Source organism: Peromyscus maniculatus, chromosome 4, assembly GCF_049852395.1.
Source record: "Peromyscus maniculatus bairdii isolate BWxNUB_F1_BW_parent chromosome 4, HU_Pman_BW_mat_3.1, whole genome shotgun sequence".
NCBI lineage: Eukaryota > Metazoa > Chordata > Mammalia > Rodentia > Cricetidae > Peromyscus > Peromyscus maniculatus.
This window is the reverse complement of record NC_134855.1, coordinates 128305320-128325668: the sequence shown is the minus strand read 5'-3', so window position 1 is coordinate 128325668 and position 20349 is coordinate 128305320. Positions and strand designations below refer to the sequence as shown.

Below are 20349 nucleotides of genomic sequence, written 5' to 3'. Positions count from 1 at the left end.
TTAACCTGCCAGACACTTGCCAAGTGTCAGAAAATTCCCTTCCATATATTAAGCTTCCCACCTCCTCCCACGCTCTCCATGTGGGCATCCCTGGTTTGCGAACCCTTCTTGGCATTCTTTAGTGCTTCATCTGAATTCTCCCTTTTCATGTCATCCTCCAGATTCAGAGTGGTTTTCTTTGTTTCTCTGCAGTCATAATATGAAACATTCTATACATACTGATGGTGATAACCACCACCTCTGTTGTTTAGGTGATACCTGTCCTTAGATGTCTTCTGGGTTTCGAGCAGAGTCCCTCACTGAGCTCCGCCTTCCTGCAGTCTTTCTCAGCTCATGTAATTAATGATATTAAGTAGCCCATTCCACATCTGTCTGAAGCACATCTCTGGCTCTCCTTTCATTTCTGCAGTGCCCAAATCAAGATATCTCTGCTTCTCACTTCCGCTAAGTGCCTCTCTCTCTCTAGTGTCAACAGGACAGTCCAAGTCATCATCACCATAGCTTGTCATGATTTTTAAAACAACTCTCCATGGTTTTCTTTCTCCTAAAGGTTGTAGATTGTTCCTCCCAACAGTCCCCACAGAGTTCCAGGGAACTGGCTCCAGAGTCTAAGAATCTTTAATCAGCTCCACGCTGTTTTTGAGTTCATTTGAACTTACCATAGCCTCAGAAGTGTGTGGTCTAACTCCAGCTAACCTCTGCCCTTTTGGCTTGTCCAATAATCTTTCTTACCCTCTGCTCTGAGAAGAAACTTTCCAGGAATTTTCATCTACAGTAAGTCTTCTTTTTTTGCTCCCATTGCTCCATGTGGTATGCTTAACCATTCTTATCCTAATCTGTCTGCAATTGCTCCACTTGTGAGTGTATTTACTGATCTTTACCTCTCTTATACATGTAGAGGGGCTCCATAAATAGAGTAGCAGTTCTTCTTTCCCTTTGTCACTATACCCCCAACACATAGGGGAGGATGATCCCTACCCATGCAGGCCAAAGGCATAAATGATGGTGGATAGTGTGGAAAGAGTCCTGCCATTTGATGTAATGCTTTGCCATCATTTAATTTCACTGGATTCCTGGCATGGCACTGGTAAATGCAGACTACAGCTGGCTGCCTTGCATACTTCCTTTCAGTTTTGATGTTTATTGAAGACAAGAGGCCTTCTCAGGCCCCTCTAGTTTAACCAAATCTAAGTGGGACTTCTTTTGTGAAAACCACTTTGGCTGTGGTGATGGTGTTTCTGCCTCAGCCACATAGTCACAGCCTGTGTCCATTGGCCTGAGGTCTTTGAACTCTCAGGATAATGTAAGGAGAAACATCAGCAGGTCCCAATGGCATTTAGGAAACGAGGCAGCATTCTCCCTTGTTTCCATGGTGATATGACAGACAGCAGAATTCTAGTTCAAAAGTGATGTCAGCTTTTCCAGAAACATCAATGCTACCAGCTCCTCTTTCAACTCGATCCCCCCCTGAACTCCAGCACAGAATAAAGGCACCCAAAGGAGACGCTGAGCCCCATTGATCTGTGAACTTCACATTCTCTGATGTTTCATGAGTTATTCTGAGTTTTCTTTGGGCCTTGGCAACCCTGTGCTTCTGCTTGGATACATCTAAAGACCTGTGACTGGAGCAGGGAAAGGGAATCAGTTCTAAGGCAATGTAGTTGGGGAACCAATAAGAGCCTGAAGATCCCAGAAAATTCCCACCCAAAGAAGTGGCTGTCAAGTTGTATATGATTTCCATGCTGCAGTGCATGGGATCCATATTAAGATGTGGCTGTAATGTCCTGTCTGGATCTAGGCAAGTGGAATTGTCCAACTGAGATGCACCCCATGGAGAGTAACATGGGCAGTATTGCAACCCTTACATTATACACCACACTACATAATAGCATAATGCAAACAATGAAGTAGCCACTTAATAATAATTGTCACGGGGAGGCAAACATGTAACAGGTGGGTAAATAATGCTGCCTCCTGATGACACTCCTTGACCAGTGTTCCTGGACAGAGGTGAGCAGAGGAGTGATGTGCAGAGAAAGAAAGGGGATGATGCTCAGGAGGGGCAAGAGACAGGTGTCTGGTGGATGTACCTGGAGAAGTAAAAGTGTGAGTAAGGTCTGTGTTGGAAGAAGCACACTGCTTTCTCAGATCCCTTTGGATATATGGGTGTCTCTTTGGGGCGATGCTGATGCAGGATTTTATACAGACTACATAGGAGAAGGAACCTTGTAAGAAATTGTGAATTAAACTTGCACAAAGCAACAGACTTAAATGAGATCATTGAAGAGATGGCAAGACAGGTCCCAGGGCAACAGATAATAAAATGTTAATGTAGATTAAACGTGTTAATCAATGAAAAAAGGGGAGTGTTAGAAGAAAGTATGCAAACGTGGAATCAAGAGCGGTGAAAGTGAATGCGTGAAGAATCTATTCACAAACTCTCCGAGCATGGCCTGACTTTTCTTAGGAGATATGGCTCATTCTCTGATTTTTTGCACTTCTCAGCAGTGCTCCCAGGAGGATTTTTCACTTTGTTTTTCTCTGCAGGTGTAAAGATGGCTAGGGATAACAGGATGAGCCATTGGATCAAGATGAGCAGTGTATTTTCATTCAGTTTCCACAACTGAATCTTTTCTTCATATACATGGATATTGTGAGCTTAAGAAATGTGGATGTTTACCTGAAAGATGGCTTTATATTCAACAGCTGATGAGATCAGATTTCCAAGGCTATGGAACTATTGAACTTAGGAACAGTGGAATACTATTGCCAGGCTTTGGCAGTCTGCCTGCTGGAAGAATCAAATCAGCCTCACATTTATTCAAACTGCAGGTCAAGACAGGCTTCTCACAGATGCTCAAATTGTGCACTGAAGTTTTCCTTAAACAGCCACAATAAATAATTCCCCTGTTGCTTTGTCCTACAGGGTGAGATTCTTCACTTCTGTTTATTAACTAGATTATCAAAAGCAGTCTGTCTTGTCCTCACCTCTCCCTACTGCTAGAGCATCTGTAAGCAAACAACACAGTCATCTTGCTGAAGAAGAATGAATAAAAAGCTCTTGATTTATAAGGCACATGGGAACTTGGTAGAACAAAGCATGCCCTAAACAAACTGAAAATATCAATCACTCTCTTGGAGATGGCATGTATCTATTACTGCCTGCAAACATCCAAGACTATTAGCTATAAATTTACATCTGTCCCACATAACTATGACATCACATGGGAGGCCCAGCCAGGATGCAGGCCACTCTTGTGACTCTTCAGACTTTCCCTCAGCCTTGCCTTTACAGGACCCAATCTAGGTGTAGCTGATTCATCAGAAGTGGGTTCTGACTTCTGTCTATGGTGGTGTTGTGAGCTGCCAATGTGGGCAGGAAAGGACTGACCATAAAGGTGAGCCTGATTGTTGTTCAAGAGATGAAAAACCTGTAGCTGGACATGATGGCTCATACCTGTAATCCTGGTACTCAGGAGATTGTGAGAATTTAAGGACAGCCTGTGCTAGAGTAAGATCCTGTCTCAAGAAAGGAAGGAAGGAAAGGCATATCCCATAGAATAACTAGATTAACAACCATCAGTTAAATATTTTCAAATAGCTAATGGAGAGGATTTTGAATGTTCCCAACATAAAAAAGTGATAAATGTCTAAGATGATAGACAAGCCAGTCACCCTGAGCTGATCTTCACACTGCTCATAGATATTGAATGTCATACTGTACCCCATAAATACCTGCAATTACTGCCCCAGTTAGAAAGAAAAATGCATTTTGGAAAAGAATACCACCCAAGAGTACTTACCGCATGATTCATCATTCAAGCAGGTGCTCTCTTGGCAAGATGCAAATTCAAGAAATTCAGGTCACCTACAAAAGTTGTAAACAGGTTAGAGAAAGCAGACAGTCAACCTCAGAAAGTACAGAAACTGGAATAGATGAAGCAACTGTTGGGGATCAGTACCTGTCTCAGGATCTCTTTTTTTCTGGGAGATTTTGACTGTGGTGGTTTCTGTCTCATGGACTCTTTGAGGTGGTCCTCTCTAAGGATCTTTCCTTTAGAAGGTTCCTGCCACCCATGTAAGCCTCCATGGGCTATGCTTCTGTGTCACAGGGAAGAAAAATGGAAGGACAGAGAGCTGTTGTCTGAAGATGTTCTGGCTTAGTGTTCTCAAGTCTTAAGTCACAGAGATTTTAAAGGACAGGTGAAAGAGATAGAGGGACAGGAATTCTGTGGTGAAAGCCAAGTGCCAGGAACTTCTATGAGGGCAGGGAAAGGAGAGAGAGGCAAAAGATATTTACAGGACTAAGAGATGGGGAAGGATTCACTGTCAAAGAGGCAAGGAAGGTTTATAGTCAGGGCCTCAGAGAAGTAGGTCAGGGTCTTTGAAGCTCCAGGAAGGTACAGGGACAATATCAGGTAACTCGCAGATTTCTTCCCCATGTTGTGACAATGCACATAGATGAATCACAGAGACAAGGACAGAGGTCTTTAGGATAAACCCGAGAAGTGAGTAATAAGGCCAAGAACCACTCCCACATCTCAAGCCCCTAGAAATGGAAACATTATAGTGAGTAACACACCAAGATTGAGTGGGATATACTATAGCAGGAGTCTTAAAAGTTCTTATTAATACAATCAAACCCAAAGCCAGGTATTGGGGTGAAGCTGGAAGATCAGAGAGACAGAACAAGCCACAGCTAACCTCACCTGGCCAACTTCTCAGCTGATCCTGTTTCCTCAGACTAGAAGCCTCTGTGTCCTCATATCCGAATGGGTCTCAGCTGAACTGTGCTGCTCGAAAGCCTGAAAGCTTAACCAGCTAAAATGCTTCTAGTTTCTGGTCTTCATGCCTTATGTATCTTTCTGCTTTCTGCCTCACTCCCTGGGATTAAAGGCTTGCTTTCTGGGATTAAAGGCGTGAGTCACCATGCTTGGCTGTATCCTTGAACAGATGGATTTCTGCCTCTGGAATGCTAGGATTACAGGCATGTGCTACCACTGCCTATCCTCTATGTTTAACATTGTGGCTGTTCTGTCTCTGATCCCAGATAAATTTATTAGGGTGCACAATATTTCAGGGAGCACAATACCACCTCAATATACTTCTATCCAGACAAGTGGTCTGGGGTTCAAACCTCATGAGGTTGTAGATTTCTAGCTCTCCTCACTAAGGATTTTTAAGACTTTACCTTCTTGGATCAGGAAGGCAGGACCTCTTTGGAGTCTATTGCTCTGAGAGGTAGGAGGAAACAATGTGTAGGGGACAAATGAGTAGCTGTGAGGAACTGTAGCCAGAGCTTGGCTGGGTTTCCTCCTATGGAAAGTGATGTGGAAGGTAGCTACAGGGTCCCAAGAAGATGTAGGGAACAGAATCATATCAGAGTTCTCACAGAGTGCTCAACTGAAGGTACCACTTAGAAGCAAGCAAAGTCTACGGAAATAAATTAGCTATGGCTAAAGCAGCTGAGGGCGTGAGGTTATTTGATTGTTCTTAAGACCAGATTGGACACAAGTAAGAAATAGTGTTAGTGCAGCCCAGAAAGATGTGCATACTGGAGAGAGGGCACTGGGCTGAGGATGCTGATGACAATCACCATGGGGTCAAGGTACTGGGTGGAAGAGGCTCCAGGGAAGAAGTGCTCCTCTACTGGTGTCCTCCAATCTTCTGCTGATGAGGTTTATTAGGTAGACTTGGTTGGACACCTTCCAATCCTAAGTTAGCCTCCTGAACAACTGGTTTCAGTCTTCCAGGACACACAGCATAGTGACAAAGCTAGACAATAAGTCTGAAGTAGGAAACATTATTGAAGGCAGACATTAAGGTCTAAGCCTCAGTATCTTAGACTGTGGGTTATGACTGAAAGACCCCCGGCTGAGATCTTTCTCCGGGAGAGACCCCAAACCCAGGGAACACACCGAAACCACAGATCAGATGCAAAAGCAAGAGGGTTTATTTAGACCAGGTACCTGGGGCGAAGTCTCTTGGAGGACTTGCGCACCTTCTTAGGGCAAGGGGGACTTTTTATGGGATCCCAGGGGCAGAGGCGCGGTTACAGAAGCGAGAAGCATAGTTACAGGGTCCCTATTGGTTGTTTCAAAGAAGGCCAGGGTGAACTTGGGGTCGCATGTGTGTGGCTGATTTGGCCTTGTCCAGGCCAGCTGCTTATTCTTCAAGGCCAGGGGCCCGCCATAAAATATCAACTGTCTTACTCCCAAGGCTGCTGACCACAGTTATCTTTTTCAAGGCTGGCCATAGCTATCTCTGTCAAGGCCGGGTAGCTGGCTATGGCTGTGAACTCCTGTTTTTCTGATTCCTGCAGAATGGCGTTTCTTAGGCTAAGTTATGGGGGGGAGCATTTCATTGGCCCAAAGCCCCATGTCCTCATAATGGAGCGGGGGTCTTTCATTCCCCCATTTTCTTTTGTACCAAATGAAATCTTTCATTTTAGGATGGAGAATAAGGGGTTAACTCTATCTCTGACTGTCTGAGCCTCTGATATTGCTGGGTTAGGATCAAAGCCTGGGCAACAGAAACCTTATCCTTGATGAATTGCACCAATCTGTTGAGGATGTATGACCCAAACAATAAAATGAGCAGGAGGACGATTAGGGGGCCCATAATGGTGGAGACAAGGGTCATAAACCACGGTGACCTTTGGAACTATCTTTTAAATCATTTTTGTTGAGCATGGCTACTTGGAGCTGTCTGAATTGGCCGGTCTCCATAAGGGCTGCAGTCCCTGTATCTACCCCAGCAGCTATTTTGTTTATGGTAATTTTTTTCCAGTAACAGGGCCAGCGTCAGGGAAACAGGCTCTCTGGTGATGTCCCTCCTTATGTCAGGAGGACTATTAGGGGGATCAAGGGGACCCCCGGGTGAGTCTTATCTTTAGTGGGTTTGGAGAGCGTTGAACTAGATGTCTCGGTGCCCTCAGCTTCGTCGGGTTCCTTGGCAGTCTTTACATGTGACGTGTGGACCCAAGCCGCTGTCCCGTCAACCTCGGCTCTAGGTTCCTGGATTGATGGCGTCGGACCTAGACAGAGTCCCCAATCTTGAATGGGTGAGGCATCACCGGGCGGTTCAGTTGCTCCCGGCAGGCAGGGGTTTTTGCACCGTCTTTTGCATCAATTGGAGGGCTAGTGGCAAAAGAGGAGATATCAGAGTAAAGGAAATTTACAATTGGTGGGGGAGCCCCATACATGATCTCGAACGGGGTTAGGCCATGAGGCCCAGGAGTGTTCCGGGCTCGGTAAAGGGCTAGGGGGAGTAGGAGCACCCAATCTCTAGTGCCAGTTGCAAGCGTTAATTTGGTTAAAGTCTCCTTAATGGTTTTATTTGCACGTTCTACCTGTCCTGAGCTCTGGGGGCTGTATGCACAATGAAGTTTCCAATCGATCCCCCGTAGCCTGGCCACCTCCTGACTTACCTGGGAGACGAAGGCGGGCCCATTGTCTGACCCCAATATCTGGGGTATTCCATACCTGGGAAAGATGTCATCTAGGAGTTTCTTGGTTACCACGTTAGTGGTCTTTTTTTCTTGGTAGGCAAGGCCTCTGTCCATCTATGATGTAAGCGTGTCGCTCGGGGCTTTATTTCGCCCCCATTTTCTTTGTTAGTTCCTGGTCCTCCGGGCTTCCGCCATCCGGAGGGCCTGGGTCAGCGCGATCAGCTCTGCCTTTTGGGCCGATGTTCCAGGTGGCAGTGGTGAGGTCCAAACTATCTCCGATTCGGTGGTGACGGCTGCTCCAGTCCTCCGTTCTCTTTCTTGGAGGAAGCTGCTCCCATCCGTGTACCAGGCAGCAGGGTTGCGGGGTTGAGGGAGACAACTGGTCTGAACATCACTCGGTCTGGGGGCTGCTGGACCAGAGCTTTTACCGCATGGGAGGATAACACAGTTAATGGCTGTCCCAAAGTCAGTTTCCCTGCATCCTTGAGCAAAACAGCAATAGCGGCTTCCCCACGCAGACAGGGGGGCGGGCCATCCTGCAGCTACCGGGCTTTTATGGCCCCAATCTCTGTACCAGCATTCCTTTTGCAAAGCCTGAGTTCTCGTCCACGAACAGTTCAAAGGGCTAGGACTTGTAGGGGGGTCCCTTTGGGTCCTGTCCAGATGCCAGCTGAACCTTTTTCTCGGTGGTCCTTTGATACCTCCTGTTACCTGTGGCCCCCTGGACCAAAGCTGTGCGGTCACTGAGAGAGCTTCCGGTATGGGTCAGGACTGAATGTTGAGCCCCGGTGTCCACTAGGAAGGTCACTGGCTGCCCCCCCATCTTGAGAGTTAGTCTGGGCTGGGGGGGGGGCGCTCCTGGCCGTGACCTTCCCAATCTTCCAGATTGAGGACCCTTGGCTTAGGTCTCCGAGACCCTTGAGGCTTTTTTTTTTTTTTTTTGATCAGTCACGAGCCCAATGTCCTCTCTGTTTACAGTAAGCACTTTGTCTTTGTCAAGCAGTGTCCTTTTTAAGTCTCCCGTCCTAACGTCTTAACTCCCTCTCTGACCTGTCCCTGAGACATTACAGTGGCCAGGACTTTTTTGTTTGTTTTTCCTCTCCCTCCATGTCTCTCTAAGTCTTTTTTTAAAAACGCGCTGCCGGCGTCTCTTTCTGGTAACCTGAGCCCAATCGGTAGGGGGTTAGAGCCCCTGGAGACCCGCTAAGAGCAACTGGCCATAGAGATGTAGGCGTTCCCTACCTTCGCTGCTTTGTCCCGCCTTCCTCGTAGGCGACCAGCAATTGGGGAGGAAGCAGGAACTCATCCTCCGCTGTTTGGGGGCCGCTGCAGGAGCCGCCGGTCCCTCCGGCGCTGTCGGGGGGGTTGTAACACTCGGGGCGGGGTGACTCGGCGTCCATGGGTGACGCCGCCCCCTAGTCACCTTTTTCATATTGGGCCGGAGCCGGTCGTGGCACATCGCTGCGGGTCGCCGGCCAGGGGGCGGTCCCTCGCCGACCCCATCCCCGGCCCCGCCTGCGTGCCCCTGCTACATCCCATGTCCGCCTGCGCCGCCGCTGCCGACTGCGCCGCTCGGCCGCCCTCCGCGCTATCCACCGCCCCTCCGAGCGAGCGGCTGTGGGGCGTTGCCGGGACCGAGGCCGCCTGCGCCGCCGCAGGCTCCCCGCCACCCGGGTCCGGCTGGTCGCCGGCCCCGCCCCTGGCCCCGCCTGTGCCGCCGCGGGCCTCCGCCGCCCGGGTCCCGGCCAGCCGCGCCGGGGGCCGCCGCGCTCCATGGCGGCTGGTCGCCGGCCCCGCCCCTGGCCCCGCCTGTGCCGCCGCGGGCCTCCGCCGCGGGTCCCCGCGACCAGATTCCCCTGGTCTGCACCAGCTCTAAGTCGGCTGTTAGGCGCCACGCGGAAAACCACGGCCCAGCGGGGCGGACTCCTCCGCCCGCACGGGAGACATGGACAGCCGGGGAGAGCGGGGAGTGAGGGGAGCCCCCCCCAGCGCCGCCCCGGACCCCCGCGACCGCACCGCGGCCGCGCGGACGGGAGGAGGCGCGGGGAGCTCCGGCACCCGCCGCCGCCACCGCCATCACCGCTGACGGCCTGCGGGGACTGGGCAGGGGGCGTCCCGGCGCCCTAGCTTCCCGGCGGCCCCGCCTGCGCGTCGGCGCCATAACCTGCTGCCACCTGCGCACCCGCCTGCGCGTTCTCTTCTCCCGCACCCGCTTGCAAGCCTGCCCGCGCGCCCGCCTGCGCCAGAGCAGCGGCCTGCGGGGAGAGGAAAAGACTTGCTGGTGTGGGGTTAGGGAGGAACAGGGAGTGGGAGGGATCCGCCGATCTGGCTTCCTCGGCCCCGGGATTCGGCGAGCGCTGCTGCCGCCGGGGGGGGGGCAGAGGGGAAGAGAAACGGCTTAACCCATGGGGGAGGTTCTGTTGTCAGGAGTCTCTACATGGCAATGTATGGGACCTGGTCCGGGTGGCCATGGGGACTGGAAGCAAAAACTTTTTTTTTTTCCACCTGTGAAATAAGACTGAGGTTAAAGGTTTCCTGACGAGGCCATCCTACATCCATTTTAACCCAATCGGCCTCGCAAAGAGTGATCTATTTTTTTTTTTTCTTGATTACGACTCCTTTGTTGTTGGCTCGTGTCTTTCTTTACGTCTGACCAGTGTTTAAGCATGAGGCTCAAGGGGGTGGTGACAGTCTGTCCTATGGCTGTTTCTAGGAGGAGAACGGTTAAACAGAAAACAAAAAACGACAGACCAATATAAATAAGACTAACACTCGCTGCGCGGCTTCGGTTCCAAACCGAAAGCAAAACCAGAAAAACCGTGCCCCCGGAGGGGTCTTCAGACCGTGCCACAGAGGGCACTTCAGATGAACCGTGGAACGTCTTCCAGGTTCCCAGATTCCCCTAGGACGTCTCCCAGGGTTCAGTGGCGAAGTCCAGACCCGTCGGTCCCCCCTTTCAGATCCACTGACACAGACAGATTATCAGACACAGGCGCGGAGACAAACAAACAACATTTAACACTCAGACAAACAGACAACCCTCAGACTGGACAGGGATGACATAAATCAAGGCCGGCCGGCTTACCTCCTGATGGTGGGTCGGTGGTCCCAGGGAGGGGTCTCAATCCCCGTACGGGCCACCAAATGAAAGACCCCCGGCTGAGATCTTTCTCCGGGAGAGACCCCAAACCCAGGGAACACACCGAAACCACAGATCAGATGCAAAAGCAAGAGGGTTTATTTAGACCAGGTACCTGGGGCGAAGTCTCTTGGAGGACTTGCGCACCTTCTTAGGGCAAGGGGGACTTTTTATGGGATCCCAGGGGCAGAGGCGCGGTTACAGAAGCGAGAAGCATAGTTACAGGGTCCCTATTGGTTGTTTCAAAGAAGGCCAGGGTGAACTTGGGGTCGCATGTGTGTGGCTGATTTGGCCTTGTCCAGGCCAGCTGCTTATTCTTCAAGGCCAGGGGCCCGCCATAAAATATCAACTGTCTTACTCCCAAGGCTGCTGACCACAGTTATCTTTTTCAAGGCTGGCCATAGCTATCTCTGTCAAGGCCGGGTAGCTGGCTATGGCTGTGAACTCCTGTTTTTCTGATTCCTGCAGAATGGCGTTTCTTAGGCTAAGTTATGGGGGGGAGCATTTCATTGGCCCAAAGCCCCATGTCCTCATAATGGAGCGGGGGTCTTTCAATGACACTCTGTGGGATCGTGTAACAGAAAGTGGAGATGAGAAATGTGGCAACAGTACATGGCTTCTGAATGTGCAATGACAAAAACATTATTCAATATCAAATGAACCCAAGACATTTCTGGCAGTGCAGTCTGTGTTGCGTCATAAGATTTCACTGCAGCCTTGGCTCTTTGTACTGTGCATGCTATCACGTTAGGCAACACCAAGCTTGAAATATCTCAGCTCAGTTTTCTGACTTTTGTATGTTATGAATTGCACCGTTTTATTACATACAAAGTGCTTCCCGTTTTTGTAGAAACATAATGGCTTACTTATAGGAAATAGAGACCTTTAATATTTTTTACCATCATTCACCAGCATATAAATATCAAATTATTGTCTTTGAATTGTGTTGTTAGGAATTATTTTTTTTTCTTTAAAAATTGCTGTGTAAATTACTCTCTTGAGTTTAATAAAATGTTACTAATAGAATTTTGGCTTTGATTTAGGACACAATTTTTACAATGGCCCTAATCATACTTCTGCCATTTTGTACTACATATTTAATACAAGCAATGTTATTGGCATTGGTGATTATAAGATCAAAATATTGATCAACTCTAAAAGACATTGAAGATGTTCTGTGTATTTGAATATCCAATATTCAATCAAGACTTGATTCTTTATACAAAATTAAAGAAGCACATTAATTTCATTAGTATGCAGATTTGCTTTAATCTTTAATCATAAAATTATATGTATACTAAGTAATTATTTAACAAAAATGATTTATGATTATTAGTATCAAGTATTTGATATGAATACCTGTTTTATACACCTGTATACTCAGAGCTGTGTAAACATTTCTTGCATGAAAAGGGGTCATGAATAAAAATAGCTTAAGATGGTCTGGTCTAAGTCAGATAGATGGTCCAAGCCAAGGTCTTGGTTTCAACACTTAGTTCACAGGAGAGAGCCATGTCATGTGACCAAAACTGTGCTTAATGAAGCAGGACAACAGATGAAATAGAACAACATCTTTTACAGATTTGGAACAGGTACAATAGTGGTACCTCAAGACTGAGATGGTAGTATACAATCAATGTAGCAATTAATGGTACATTTTCAGTTACACTGTTGCTGGATCCTAAAGGTTCCCTCAGGGGAGGAGGTGAGAAGGCATGGCATTAATGACACAGAAATCAGGAGTCAGTTGAAGGCAAATAACAGACTCATTTATTCAATAATGGGGAAAGTCTTATATACCCTCCTCCCAACATCCTGTGGTGATATTGTGTTCTCCCAAATATTGTCCATTCTAATAAATTTATTTGGAATCAGAGAGCAGAACAGCCACTAGACATAGAGGCCAGAAAATGGTGGCACACACACCTTTAATCCTAGCATTCTGGAGGCAGAGATCCATCCGGAACTCTGTGAGTTTAAAGCCACCCTGGAAACAGTCAGGCATGGTGACACACGCCTTTAATCCTAGAAAGTGATAGCAGGAAGCAGAAAGGTATATAAAGTTTGAAAACCAGGAACTAGAGCTGGTTAAGCTTTTAGGCTTTTGAGCAGCAGTTCAGCTGAGACTGATTCTGAATGAGGACTCAGAAGCCTCCAGTCTGAGGAAACAAGATCAGTTGAGGATTGGCAAGGTAAGGTGGCTGTGGCTTGTTCTGCTTCTCTGATCTTCCATCATTCAACCCAATAACTGGCACCAGATTTGTTTTTATTAATAAGGCCCTTTTAAGATTCATGCTACAGCATCCAAGCTGTGTTCCAATCTTGTGGCATTGCATGGTCATCCCTCATTGGCTGGGCATAATCAGGAACTATGACAGTGATCAAGAACTCTGACAGTGCCTGTTGCTAGGCCTTCAGGCAGACTCCAGGTTGACTCGTAAGGAAGGACATTATGTGCATGCCTTGGCAACTGGTTTGCGCCAATTTCCTTTACTCTATGGGCCTATCCTACTACACTGGACTGTTTGGTTTCTCTTAGTGTTAAGTGTCCAACAGTTGCATCTAAATATGGTGATGAGTTATGTGTAGGATGCTGAAGTTTGAATTTGAAATGTTCCTTAAAAGCTCATGTAATCGTAAACGCTTGGTTCTAATGTGAGATAATGGAACCTTTAGGGGTCATGCCTAGTGTGAAGTCTTTGGTTCATTATGAACATGCCCTTGAAGGGGACAGCGAATCTTTCTTTCTCTTTCATTTTCTTGATGGTGAGTGAATGGGTTGCTCAGCTACATTTTGTCTCCATGATATGCCACCAATGGCCCAAAACAGCAGAGCCATGGATTGAAACCTTGTATCAGTGATCCCAAAGAAAACTTTTCATTTTATAGTTGATTTTCTTAGGCATGTGTTTCGGTATTGGAAAGCTGACTTATGCATAGCATAGAGTCCAAAGTCCTGCACCCAGTGTTTCTGCTGAGCCAGACTTTGTTTCTAGATCCTTAAAACTTGGTTTCTCTTTGATTGGTGGAAGTGATAGCATTAGAATTTAGTATAAGATAAATGAGAAGAACAGAGAGGTACAATCCAAACCAAAGGCATATATATGGTCCAGGTCACTACCTCGTACACTGGGAGCTGAGAAAAAAAGAATTTCCAGTTAGAGTCCTGTTCTTCCACAAAGTACACTCTGGAGTTTGCTTGTGAGGTCTATCACAAGTATCAAAGTGTGGCACAAAAATTCTTCAGTATTAAGTATGGATCTGAAAGAGATTAACATGGTAAAAGTGTTCCCATCACTCTCCATGGAGCTCATGGGCAGTGAGCCTGAGATCTTGGAAGATGATTCCCACTGTGTGAAACACAATGCTGGAAGCCCAACTGGGAAAAACACTCCTGTGTAATCAGCTTGTATACTTAACCCAATCAAAGCACCCCTCTTTCCTTTGCCCTGCCAAGTCTGTCCGTTCCCCTGGGCTTACAAGCAGAGCCGTAGACAGAGCAGGACCTTGAAGATAGCGCTGTTGCATCTTGACTGAGTACTGTGTAGCTTCAGTGCTTTTTTTCCTCCTGGAAGAAAACAATATCTTAATGTGAGAGAGAAGTATGGGATAGAGTTGAAGTCAGCAGTGGATGGATGTGTGTATGTTTCTTACATGGAAAGAAGTGTTCTCATTGCTCATCATGGAGCTTATGGGCAGTGAACTTGAGATCTTGGGAAGATGATTTCTATAGTGTGAATCTCTATCTACCTACCTACCTACCTATCTACCTACCTACCTATCTACCTACCTACCTATCTATCTATCTGTCTGTCTGTCTGCCTGCCTGCCTGCCTGTCAGTCAGTCTGTCTATTTATCTATCTATCTATCCATCCATCCATCCATCTATCTATCTATCTACCTACCTCTTTATCTGTCTATCTACCTTTTTTTGGGGTGGGGGATGGGAGTATGGAAGAGCATGATATTTGATATAGGCTCTCACTACCCAGGTTAGTCTTGAACTCATATTCGTCCTCCTGTCTCAGCCTTCTAAGTGCTGGGATTACCAGTATGAGCCCCAGCACCTGGCTGTTCTTCTCTTCCTTAAGTTATGACAGTGTTGGATTGCACTTCACACACTGTATATCAGTGGGAAACAGCTTCTTTCCTTGAGTGTTCCCTTTAAGTTGCTCAGGAGAAGCTCAGATTCATAGGTTGTCAGCCCCTTGCTCTCAATGAATGTTTTCTTGCCATTAAAGGCAAGGCTTCAAACCAAGCTGAGTCCCTTTTGACACTAAGCAGATCAGACAGAACTGGATCCAGCCTGTCTGTACCTCCACTAGCTGGGCAGCATGCCCATGCTCTTTTCACAGAAGTACAGAGAGAATTGAATATCTGGATTCACACAGACTGGCCAGGAGTGGGCAGAAATACCCTGGCAAAATCAGTGTTTGGCTTGACAATGCCACTTCCTGAGTTCTGATCTCATCACTTAAGATCCAAGGGGTCATGCATCAAATGTTCCAGCCTCTCTGAGACTCCGAGGCCCACATTTGTACAAAGGGAATGGCAATGGGTCACAGCAGAAGAGAGCACCAGTGAAACACTTGTGCTCTTTGTACGATGCTGTAGACAGTTCTGGCTGTGGCAGAGGTAGTGGGGTTCAGAGGGCCCCTGAATCCTGGCTGCTCAAAGCATTGTGTATGGTTCCTATGGCTTTCTATGACATAGAAACCCGAGGCAGGATAGTGGTGGCACAGAGCTTCTGAACTGTGGCTAAATTTGAGGACCCAGCAGAGGACTGAGCCTTGAGAAGAAACCAAGAGCACCTCATGAATAATGGTGCTTCCAACTCCACAGTCATAGTCCTTGCTTGTATCTCTCCTATGACATCTCAATGACCAAATATTGCTTTGACAAAGTTCTCTTGCTTATTTCCCTCCTAATAATTCATGGCAAGGAAGTCACCATTTATAGGGAATCAGGACCTAGAGTCTTATATCAACACAACCCGAAGTCTGGTTATCTGAAGCAATAAAATAAATATCTAAACATGGTGGCTTCAAGTGCCAGTCATTCTGCTGTGTCTCATGCTATCCAGGTGGGTGTGGCCTGGCAATTCTCTGCCCACATACTGCCTGCTGATTCAGCTGGTGGTGTTCCATGCCCATACTCTGACATCAACAGGTGCAAGTGAGGCCTACCGTGTCCCTTTATGCCTTCAAATTATCAACGTATCTCCTATCAACTTGTCAACATCCTTTCTCCAAGACAGAGTCTTCCAATGGGCTCTGGTGAAACCTTCAGAGCTTCTCATGACCTAGCCCAGAATTCTCTGAACACCATTCCCATTGTGTTCTGTTTCCCTGTGAACTCAGATTAAGGACAGGAGGGAGACCTATCTGTCTGCAAGAACTTCTACATGTGTTCTTAGTAGGAATGGGTCATGGGCTGCCCTGGAGATAAGCTACTAATCCAGAGTTCCAGCATGTGGAGTTGAGGTTTTCGCCTGTCTGCCTTTACTTACTTTGGGAACCTCAAGCATATTACCCAGATCCCATAATATTCTTCCACCTTCTGAAAACTAAGAATAACAGAGCATCCTCAGAGGGTTTCCCATGGGACATTGCAGCCTCATCTGTTCAGTGCTTAAAAGGAATCAGTCACAGACTTTGTTCACATCCTGTTAAGGTATAAGCTACTTTACTGTACACATAGTGAGTCTACTGTGGTTAGAAATAGTGGACAGGTGTCAGAGTTAAGCTGGGTCCACTCTTTAACAAGTGTCTTGACTACTTTGAACCAAAGTTTCCTCATCTGCCAAGCATGGATGAAAACACTGGATTCATAGGTGGGGGATGATGGGAGTAAATGGGAGACAATGTTTGATTTGGGGACAGAAAACAGGCTATGAGTATATTGGTTTTTAAAAACAGGTGAGTTTGGGAAGCGGTAAAGAGAATCTAGGAAAATGCTATTGTGTGGCATGGAGGGGTGGGAAAGAGATGCAGGCAGAAGTGAGGGACAAAACTCAGTGATAGAGAAGAGGTGACAAACGTGAATGTGAGGTCACATGCTACAAAGAAAATGAAGGCAGGAAGGCTGAGGAGAGGACAGAGAGAAGGAAGAGAGAGACAGAGATACAGACAGACACACACATACACACACACATACAGAGAGAGAGAGAGAGAGAGAGAGAGAGAGAGAGAGAGAGAGAGAGAGAGAGACAGACAGACAGACAGACAGACAGACAGACAGACAGACAGACAGAGAGGGAGGATATAATGTCTCATAAAGCAGGTCTTAGCATGGTGTTCTCTGGAAAATACACCCAACTGTCAGTCACATGTATAGTAAGCTAATGTCCCTTGTTTGCAAACATCATAACTTGGGGAGGAATTTAGTTTTTTTCCCAGAGAACTGGAGCAGTAGAGTTGCATTCTCTAGGAAGTAATTAGGACAGTAATAATTTTAAAAAGTCATGCACTAAAATTGACCCAGAATTAGAATAACAATGTGGCATCAGATGGCGCCAGTTGGATGTGACTCCAGTCTCATCTATTTAGATGTCTGCCTGTGAGGCAGCTGGTGGCACATAAGGCTCTGAGCTCAGGGCAAGCAACGAAGGGAACTCACAAACAGGCTGGATTTCCATCAAGGGAGGCCCTCATCTTCTCAGGAATGCAGATATCCTTGTTGGGGGGGGGGGACTCCAAACTGCTAACTCAAATGTTTGTGCATCTCTCTCTCTCTCTCTCTCTCTCTCTCTCTCTCTCTCTCTCTCTCTCTCTCTCTCTCTCTCTCTCTCTCTGTGTGTGTAGAGGTCCCGGCTGAGATAGTTGAAGCTTTTGACTTGATTATAATGGGACTGTGATATGCATCAATAAAAAACCTCCCTTGAGATTTTAATTTTGCTTCTTCCCCAGTCTTGTAATTCGTAGTATAACACTCTGGGTGTGCTGGGCAGGCTAGGGAGCCCAGTTCTGATCCGCCTTGCCCATCAAGTGTGTGTTCTAGCATGCCTTGTTGCTATGATATGATGCTCAATGCATGCTTGAGTATATGCAGTATATTTTTGATCCATTGTCAAAAGGAACTGGAGTAGACTATCCCTGTTCACATTCAGGTATCAACATGAATGAGTGATAGTGACATACACCAACCCAGACATCATATCTTAACTGCTCTGAGTACATCAGGGTAAATTGCAGACACTTGGGGCATTTTTGTAGTGGACAATGCAAACTGAGCCACTTTAGAATGGAGACATGAAGAGCTCCATGGAACATCTCCCCTATAAGACAATCATTGCCAGTAAAATTTATCTTAAAAACAACTATTCAGTGTTGCTATAAATTGCCAAAATAGTATCCAGCAAATACAGAGCCATTCTCTTCAGAAATATCTATTAAAAGTAGCTAAAAAACAGTGAGAGTGTGATACCTAAGACAACTTTGGCTCCTCTTCACAGGCCTCTCTCGTCCTCATCAGAGTGATTGATAGAAAACTCCATTATGGGTGGTACAGCTAAAAGACTGGTTGTTTACCTCAGCCAAGCCAGGCCGAACTTCTCCTTTTCTGCATGACAGTCCCTTCCTTTCTATCATAGACAAGCTTGCTGTTGTCTGAGAATGTCATGATTTCAATCCTGGCATTTTCTTTGACATGGCTGAGGTAGACATCAATTCCTGTGGAGGTTTCAGATAACAGACCTTGCCAGAGATACATGTGTTAATGAAGTGCTGGGCCTGAATGAGAGTCAGGCAAGGTCCTCTGAGAACTGGGGGTCCTGGCATGGGCCTCCATGCTGCTGTAAAGCTCACATTTACTCTGACTTTATACCAAGGGAAACCCAAATGTAGCTTCTGGCTTCACTTTCAATTACCTTTTTATAGTAGACATTGACTATCACTACCTTTGGACACCATGTGACTGAGCGACATTTTCTTAGTCTTCTGCTAGTCAGGTTGAATACAATGTCTCTGTCAATGAAGTCTTGCTGACAACAGTTGCCTGGTCTGCTCTTTATGAACTTGGCGGCACCTTTGTTAAAGCCAATAACTCCATACTTTTGCTCATACAGATGTCTAATGGGTGACCTTTTGACATCATAGGACAAAAATTGCACTCTCAGGTCATGCTAACACTACCATTTTGAGTCTCACAAAAAACACAAGGAGACTGAATACACAGGTGGGTGGGAACCACCAATGACTTCCCTTCTATTATCTTTTCCAAGCCTTAAATCACCGGTTCTGCCTCCCACACATGTTCTCCAGCCCTCAAACATGGCTGCCATCCGAATAAATGCTTTTCTCGTGCAAAATTTGTCATTTCCATGGTTGTTATAGTGCATGGTGGGGAAAACAGGCCTGATTTAGTAACTTTGGAGGAAAGTACAGATAAATGCTCGACATAAAAGTAAATGAAAAAGCAAGTAAATAGAAGTAAAACAAGTTTTGCTTTGTGGAGATGTGCTGACCTTCTTCCCCACCACGCAAGGATGGTCCATTGCAGATGATCCCTTTGTTAAAGTGAAATGAATTAGATGTACCGGTGAACCTCTATGGACAGTGACATGTTGGTCTTTAGTAATGTGAAATTTAAACATTGATGATTTAGAGAAGTCTGCAGGAGCATTATTAATGCAAGCAGTATTTCAGCCAAAGTTAATCATTTCACTGTGCTTTTTCAAGTAATTACAGGCTGACCTTACAGGCAGATCATAGCAATTTACTGCAGTCTAGATTCTTTATAGCTTCAGCTCTGTACAAGGGACCAAATGTTTTTATTGTCCTAATTATCAGGTGGATTGTGCATTCTTGGGTCTTGGGGCTTTGTTTTACAGCTAGAAATTATTGTTTTACATCTCATTGTGAAAATAAGAGCATGTGTCAACTTTGAAATGGCTTTGTACATTCAGAACACTTTTTGCCTAATATGCTCTATTACTCAAAGGCTACTAGAGAGGATAGCAGTTGTTGAGAACTCAACGTCCCGGGATGTTGAGATATCCCAGGAGATGATCCAGAAAAGATGGCCCGTGCCTCAGACAAGTCCCCATCATCATCAGTCGCTCCACAGCTTGCACCCCTCGTAAGCACCATTTGCCAAGAGAAAAACAAGATAAAAGAAACATTCATACCAGGGTATCAGCAGTGACAAAACAACTAACCAGTAAGAATTACAGTGACATGTCACAGTTAACTACAGTATAAGACAAGAGGAAGTACCTTAGAAAAGTTGGAACTGCATGCTTCCAATCTTAGAGTAAAAATGCCAAAAATGTGTATGTCACAATTAATTGTGGGTTATAAAGCTAGGAAAAACACTTGAAGACAACAGGACAGCATGCATGAATCCACTACACCAGGGAAACTAAGGACTTGTCTTTCTGCTGCTCAGTAGATGATGATGTGACATTATCACCATCAGGTCAAATGGAGGCCAGCAGCCAAAGGAAGGTGGCACAGTCACAGCCTGGCAGGTCTCAGCTCCATGTTTGCCTCTCTGTCAAATTTGTGATGTCTGTGATATCTGATAGATTGTGTGTGTGTGTGTGTGTGTGTGTGTGTGTGTGTGTGTGTGTGTGTGTATGTGTGTACAGGTGCATTTTCTTTTACTCTACATAATTATTCTTATCTTTAAAAAGGATGATCCAGTCACTTCTGTGTCCATTGTGAACTCTTGTGATATAAGTGTGGCAAGATTGTGAGTAGCTCGTCCTCACCTATGTTGAACTTTCCGTGGCTTACTATATGTGCTGCTCACTTGACT

General features: G+C 46.3%; 1 protein-coding gene across 1 annotated transcript; it reads right to left on the bottom strand.

The window, feature by feature from the left end:
• Positions 1 to 5930: 5930 nt before the first annotated feature.
• LOC143272657 (uncharacterized) lies at positions 5931 to 19152 on the bottom strand. Its single transcript, XM_076568429.1, has 4 exons — positions 19127 to 19152; positions 9615 to 9705; positions 8874 to 9573; positions 5931 to 7139 (listed from the first exon to the last, which is right to left on the bottom strand). Exons 1-4 carry the CDS (start codon positions 19150 to 19152, stop codon positions 7084 to 7086), a joined length of 873 nt encoding a protein of 290 aa, XP_076424544.1. The 3' UTR covers positions 5931 to 7083.
• Positions 19153 to 20349: the final 1197 nt, after the last annotated feature.